The sequence below is a fragment of the Saitoella complicata genome, assembly GCF_001661265.1.
Source record: "Saitoella complicata NRRL Y-17804 unplaced genomic scaffold SAICOscaffold_25, whole genome shotgun sequence".
NCBI lineage: Eukaryota > Fungi > Ascomycota > Saitoellomycetes > Saitoellales > Saitoellaceae > Saitoella > Saitoella complicata.
Window position 1 is genome coordinate 173,695 of NW_017567016.1, and position 6,055 is coordinate 179,749.

Genomic DNA, 6,055 nt, shown 5'->3' on the forward strand with positions numbered 1-6,055 from the left:
CTCTTTCTCGTGCGACGTCGTCGTACCCTTAAACTTTTGTTAATCGACGGCGACCCCGTGCAGGGGTACATCCACCCACACGTGACCCCGCCGCAGCTGTCAAACCCGGACGGGGCAGAAGAGGAGGAGGAGGGAGGTGCAGCCAGTTGATCCGCGTTATAGTTGGGCTTGATCTGATCTCTTGCTCCGTTATGGGTTGCAGCTGACGTCGTCCAAGTGTGACAGGAAGGGATTCAAAGTTGCGCAGCACATGAGACGGGAAAAGTCACGACAACTGGGACAATGTTTTGTAGATGCACTGTCAATTACCGAAAGCAAACCAGAGCAGGACACCTATCGCTCCCATTCACCCTTGCGTAATCCACAGGCAACAACTCCATCGACGCACCTCCGCTCCTTCGACCTATGCCTGCCACCTTCCAACGATGTTTTCCGCCAGACAGCTGTGATCCGACAATATCCTGCATGAACGAGAAACGATACCCAAGAATAACATAACAAAAAACCAAACTCCAGATGAACCCGCAAAATTGGCGATTCGCTTAGATGAAGGTCTCGTAGGGCTGGGCGTAGATAGTCTCGGGGGCGTTCTCAGCGGTCTTGACGAGGCGGGCCTCACGGGGCTGAGCAGGGAGACGCTTGAGCTGAACGAACTCGCCGTTGGCGGTCTTCTTCTTCTCAGCGTTCAACTTGACACGCTTGATGAAGTCCTCGCGGGAACGGGAGTGCTTGACGTGCTCAACGCGGATGTTGACACGCTTCTCCATGTAGCGGTTGCCGACAACCTTGTAGCAGATAACACCGACGGAGGACTTGGTGACGTTGTAGACGATACCAGTCTTACCGTGGTAGTACTTGTGGGGCATACCCTTCTGGACGGCACCGTTCACGACAATGTCAACGATGTCTCCGACCTTGTAGGTCTTCATGTAGGTCGACAAGCGGATCTGTCCATGCTGGCGGAATCCACGCTGGAAGAGGTACCTATGAGAAAGAACCGTGTGTCAGTCCCCAGAGCTCGGGAAAAAGCCGCAGAAACGCAGAGCGAGAGAACGGAGCGAAATACCTGGTGCGGGCGCGGTAACCGAAGGAGTGAGGCATACTGTCTTTGTCGCTTGGTGTTTTCGCCGGCTCACTGGAATCGTCGTCCCTCCCTGTCCCTCGATGCACCGGGGCGAATTTCTCTGTGGCTGCTGCCTGAAGGGTTTGTGGGCGGGAACCCTACGGCACCTGCACCCCCGCGCAAAAAATAATTACCAAGTACGAATCGCGGTCGCTGGAACGAAGCCTCGTCTCGACTCGTCCAGCACCCGTATCGACAACTGACCAGGTAAGTTCACGCGATTGCCCTGTTGTCGCGTCGTTTTCGATCTCTAATTCCCGTTCTACAGCCATGCCCCGTGCTCCCAGGAACTGCTCCAAGACCACTAAGGTCCCCCGTCGTCCTTTCGAGTCCGCTCGGTATGCCACTTTCCTTTCCTTGCGTGAGGATACGCTGCCTTGAGCTTTTTTGCTAACCACTCTATGTGGATAGTCTCGACGCCGAGCTTAAGCTCGCCGGTGAATACGGTCTCCGCAACAAGCGTGAAATCTGGCGTGTCATGCTCACCCTCTCCAAGATCCGTCGTGCTGCTCGTGAGCTCTTGACCTTGGATGCCAAGGACCCCAAGCGTCTCTTCGAGGGTAACGCCTTGATTCGCCGTTTGGTCCGCATCGGTGTCTTGGACGAGTCTCGCATGAAGCTCGATTACGTCCTTGCCTTGAAGGTTGAGGACTTCATGGAGCGTCGTCTCCAGACCCAGGTCTTCAAGCTCGGTTTGGCCAAGTCCATCCACCACGCTCGTGTCCTCATCCGTCAGCGCCACATCCGCGTCGGCAAGCAGATTGTCAACGTTCCTTCCTTCGTTGTCCGTCTCGACTCCCAGAAGCACATCGACTTCGCCTTGACCTCCCCCTACGGTGGTGGTCGCCCTGGCCGTGTCAGGCGCAAGCGGTAAGACTACCTGTGTTTATTGTTTTTGATCATATGCTTACAACTGTTTAGTGCTGCCGCTGCCGCTGGCGGTGACGCCGAGGAGGCCGAGGACGAGGAGTAAACAAAAACTCCCATGGCTGGTTTCCCTGCATATAGTAGGGTTTAAGATATCAATAATATGTTTCTTGGGCTCGCTACACCATTGTTCCAAGTCGGTTGTCATTCCCATACATGATCTGCTGGCACCCATGCCCATGTCCATGTCTCCTTCCGTCGCCAGTCGCAATTGCGCGATGACATCCTGACCGTAGGACCAATGCGATCGTCATTGTCAATAACAGCCGTTCCACTCATTCAATTGCAACCCTTGAATCCCGTACCGCCTAGGAGCACATACAACATTGCCTCGCGTCTCTGGCCCTGACTTGTGTGGGGCCGACACCTCCAAAGCATCATTGACAAGGAGCGCATTCAACCACAAACAACGAACCCTACTCCAGCTCATTCATTCCAGCATACATCCCGCTTGAGAGACGTTATCGAGCTTCACCAATTGGGATCCACGCTCTAGAATCTCACAACGTAACTCACAAACGCCGTGCCTCGGAAGCAATGCAAGCAATCAAAGTAAGCCATTCCACGGCTTCTTTGCAAGAACCTGGCACTTACTGACCGGTTATAGTGTGTTGTCGTCGGTGACGGTGCTGTTGGAAAGACCTGTCTCCTTATCTCATATACAACCAATGCATTCCCGGGAGAATACATACCAACAGTCTTCGACAACTATGCTGCGGTGGGTAGTCCTCAGTCCAGCATACATGACCAATTCAACTGACAGCCCGCATGAAGAATGTCATGGTAGACGGAAAACCGATTAACCTAGGATTGTGGGATACCGCTGGACAAGAAGACTACGACCGACTTCGGCCTTTATCCTATCCACAGACCGACGTCTTTCTGATTTGCTTCTCCTTGGTCAGTCCACCAAGTTTCGAAAACGTTCGCACGAAGGTATGGGTGGTTGTATCTAAGACCGCTGTACTGGCTGACAACATCCATAGTGGTTTCCGGAGATCTCTCACCATGCTCCAGGGGTTCCCACAATATTGGTGGGGACAAAACTCGATCTGAGAGAAGACAAGACAACGATAGACAAGTTACGCGAGAAAAGAATGGCGCCTATTGGATACCCACAGGGTCTCCAGATGGCAAAAGATATCAGTGCTGTGCGGTACGGTTGTCCTCTTCTCGGCACCCGTTTGCATGGCTAACAGGTTCATAGCTACCTTGAATGTTCGGCTTTGACACAGAAGGGATTGAAGAGTGTGTTTGATGAAGCGATTCGGTTTGTTTACGATGCCCTATTTGGTCTAGGATCAAGCTAATCGACTATGGTGTACAGTGCTGTGCTGGTACCAAGCGTACCACAAGGTCGAAAGAAGAAGGGATGCACGGTACTCTAAAGGGCATGGATTGCGCAAGGAGAAATAACTGGTGCCGTCTAATCATTGAAATTCATGCTTGTTTTTGCCACAGTCGTATACCACTGTTCTTGGGAATATATATTTCGTTCGTTCAATGAAAACTACCTTCGTCCTTGCTGCTGCATCATCCTCAGCCGCTCCGGGTTGATACCACTTCCATCGTTGACAACAGCCTTCCTCTGACCTGCCACCTCGTTCTCCTCCTTGATCCTCTCCCTACGCTCCTCAGTCAAAGCATCGTTCTTTTCTCGCAACTTCTTCGTACGCGCCTCTGATTTTCCTCCACCTCCCGCAGTGAGCTCGATGTTGATTTTCCGCCCGTCCAAGAATGTGTGGTGGAGTTTGAGAGCTTTCTTCAGCACGGATGGGTTGGTGAATTCGACGAATGCGAATCCTTTTGGCTTGTGGGGTGGTTCCTTGGCTGTAGGGAGGCGTATGGACGAGGGTTCACCGACACCGGCGAAGTGTGCTTTCACTTTCTCGAGAGTTGCCGAATAGGGCAAATTTCCAACGAAGAGAATGAAGCGATGTTGCGTGGGCTTGTCGCCCTTGGCCTTCTTCGGAGCAGACGCCGCAGTCTTCTCGCCTTGTTCAGCGGCATCACCAGTCTCCGCAGCCTCTTCCTGATCACGCTTCCTCTTCTTGTCCTTCGGCTTCTTGTCCTCCTTCTTCTCCCCTTCCTGCTTGGCTGAAGTCGAAGGAGCAGCTGGCTTCTCTTTCTCCTCGGTGATCCGCTTCTCCTTCTCTGCCTTCTTGACCTTGAGCTTTCCGGTACGGAAGTCGAGGGCCTTCTGCTTCTTCTTTGACAGTTTCTCCTCTGCCATGATACGTGAGAGTGTCGAGGAATTTTTGTTGATACGAGGTGTAACGTTGAACCTTTACGAAACTAAATTTGGGTGCGGCACTTGGCCCCCATGTGGAGGTGCCTGAATCAGCAGCTGCACCCGTTTCTCAGGTTAAGCTTGATGAGGACGATATGGACAAGAGATGGGAATCATCGATATTGGATTATCTAGAAGAACACAATCTTGGTCTTGCCCTCCTTCAAGCGCTCCAGAATCTCGGTGTGACAGATAATCGAGACAACATCCTTCCAGCACTCTTGCATGTCCCAGATCGAACGCTGCTTCGCATCCTTCCAGGAGGCATCGATGAATATCCGTTGCACATGGTCAACCTTCAGTGCGTCTGTAGTTACACTTGTAAGCAAACCAATGTCAATATGTAAGCTGAGATGGCATACCTTGCTGGATCAGAGCCAGCACACGATTTGGAGTACCGACACCGAAACCAATACGGTTTTCTGAGACGAACTTGACGTGCTCGCCAAGTTTCATATGTTTTGCGAAGAGCTTGGCGACTCCAGAGGTGGGCGTCTTGTAGACTCTCAGAGCGCGGGTAAGATCAGCAACACGCAGTGCTGCAGAGCCGAGGAAGATTGTATGAGGGGAGCCATTGTTCTCAGAAGACTCGCTAAGCTTTGCTTTTGGTACCGAGACTGCGGATTCATAAGTCAGCAGGTGTAAAGACAATTTCAAAGGAACGAAACATGCATTTCTGCACGAAGGTATGCAAGGTCTCCAATGACCGCTTCTCACCCCATAACACCGTATCAACAAAGGCCTTCGCGGAGATCATCTTCTCGTCAAGCTCAATGCTCGACAAGGTAGGGTATGCCGCCTTGATCTTCTTCGACACGAAATCGGCCTGCAATTGTGGGTCGAGTACCCCTACCGACGGCTGTCCCGCCTCAGCATCCTCAGCGAGCCTCATTCTCTTCTTGACTGCTCGCTTTTCCTTATCCCTCTTCCTCTTGAGCTTCTTTGCATCGTCCGCGTCTGGCGTCTCCGAAGCCTCGACATCATCACCGTCGTCCTCACCCGTGGCCAAAGCGTCGGCCGCATCGAACTCATCGTCAACAGCATACTCCAGTCCATCATCCAGATCATCTCCCCCAGGACTGACAGGTCGTTGACGCTTACTGGTGGACATGGTTGTGTTATGACCGAGAAAAGTGCCGAGTCTTCGTTACATGGCTTCGGTATGAATTCTAAAGTTCTCCACCTCATCACCAGCCACACCCCAACCTTAAGTACTGCTGGTTGCAAAATGCTTGTCGCAGGGCCTAAATCACCCCTGCGCGTCTGACATCGACACTCCAACAAAACGCGTCATAACTCCATCAATATGCCTCCTAGGAAGCTGAGAGGAGCAGCCAAACAATCACTTCAGCTCAGGGCTTCAAGCCGCACCCCCAAACCCCCGCCTAGGCTCGAGGATGATTTGCAGTCAAGCCCCCCATCAAAACCACCCGCCAGGGTTAAACGTACCAAAACAGTCATTGATCTCGAAATCGAAGACCCAGCTCCTGAACTTGTGAGTCAATACGATGATTTCATGGTTCAGGTTATCGTTACTAGGGAGCCGAAATTTAGGTATGCCCAAGGACCCTTCATGGTCAACCCCCTGAAAGAATGGGACTTTGTTCAACCACTATTGCTCGATCTCGCCCTCGAGGAGTTGCGTCACAACCCTGTGGTCAAAGAGGGCATCAACATTCACTCCCTTACTCCCTACATTCAATGGAAAGTTGTAC

At 52.1% G+C, this 6,055-nt stretch overlaps 5 protein-coding genes across 5 annotated transcripts; 2 read left to right on the forward strand and 3 right to left on the reverse strand.

Moving 5' to 3' along the window:
• Positions 1 to 488: 488 nt before the first annotated feature.
• Positions 489 to 1,126, reverse strand: SAICODRAFT_84842 (uncharacterized protein). Its single transcript, XM_019171384.1, has 2 exons — positions 1,067 to 1,126; positions 489 to 984 (listed from the first exon to the last, which is right to left on the reverse strand). Exons 1-2 carry the CDS (start codon positions 1,099 to 1,101, stop codon positions 543 to 545), a joined length of 477 nt encoding a protein of 158 aa, XP_019021684.1. The 5' UTR covers positions 1,102 to 1,126; the 3' UTR covers positions 489 to 542.
• A 150-nt stretch (positions 1,127 to 1,276) lies between these two features.
• Positions 1,277 to 2,014, forward strand: SAICODRAFT_170695 (40S ribosomal protein S9). The gene is made up of 3 exons (XM_019165746.1): positions 1,277 to 1,330; positions 1,392 to 1,461; positions 1,535 to 2,014. The coding sequence occupies exons 2-3, from the start codon at positions 1,394 to 1,396 to the stop codon at positions 1,995 to 1,997; spliced, it is 531 nt and encodes a 176-aa protein (XP_019021685.1). The 5' UTR covers positions 1,277 to 1,330; positions 1,392 to 1,393; the 3' UTR covers positions 1,998 to 2,014.
• Positions 2,015 to 2,587: 573 nt separating this feature from the next.
• Positions 2,588 to 3,438, forward strand: SAICODRAFT_9843 (small GTPase Rac protein 1; the record flags this gene model as incomplete). The annotated part of the gene is made up of 6 exons (XM_019172158.1): positions 2,588 to 2,602; positions 2,658 to 2,768; positions 2,825 to 2,986; positions 3,037 to 3,206; positions 3,258 to 3,320; positions 3,378 to 3,438. 6 exons carry the CDS (start codon positions 2,588 to 2,590, stop codon positions 3,436 to 3,438), a joined length of 582 nt encoding a protein of 193 aa, XP_019021686.1.
• Positions 3,439 to 3,467: 29 nt separating this feature from the next.
• SAICODRAFT_31862 (uncharacterized protein) lies at positions 3,468 to 4,322 on the reverse strand. Its single transcript, XM_019168033.1, has one exon. The coding sequence runs from the start codon at positions 4,281 to 4,283 to the stop codon at positions 3,561 to 3,563; it is 723 nt and encodes a 240-aa protein (XP_019021687.1). The 5' UTR covers positions 4,284 to 4,322; the 3' UTR covers positions 3,468 to 3,560.
• Positions 4,323 to 4,471: 149 nt separating this feature from the next.
• SAICODRAFT_61533 (uncharacterized protein) lies at positions 4,472 to 5,451 on the reverse strand (the record flags this gene model as incomplete). Its single annotated transcript, XM_019169849.1, has 3 exons — positions 4,472 to 4,647; positions 4,703 to 4,937; positions 4,990 to 5,451. The coding sequence occupies 3 exons, from the start codon at positions 5,449 to 5,451 to the stop codon at positions 4,472 to 4,474; spliced, it is 873 nt and encodes a 290-aa protein (XP_019021688.1).
• Between the last annotated feature and the right edge of the window lie 604 nt (positions 5,452 to 6,055).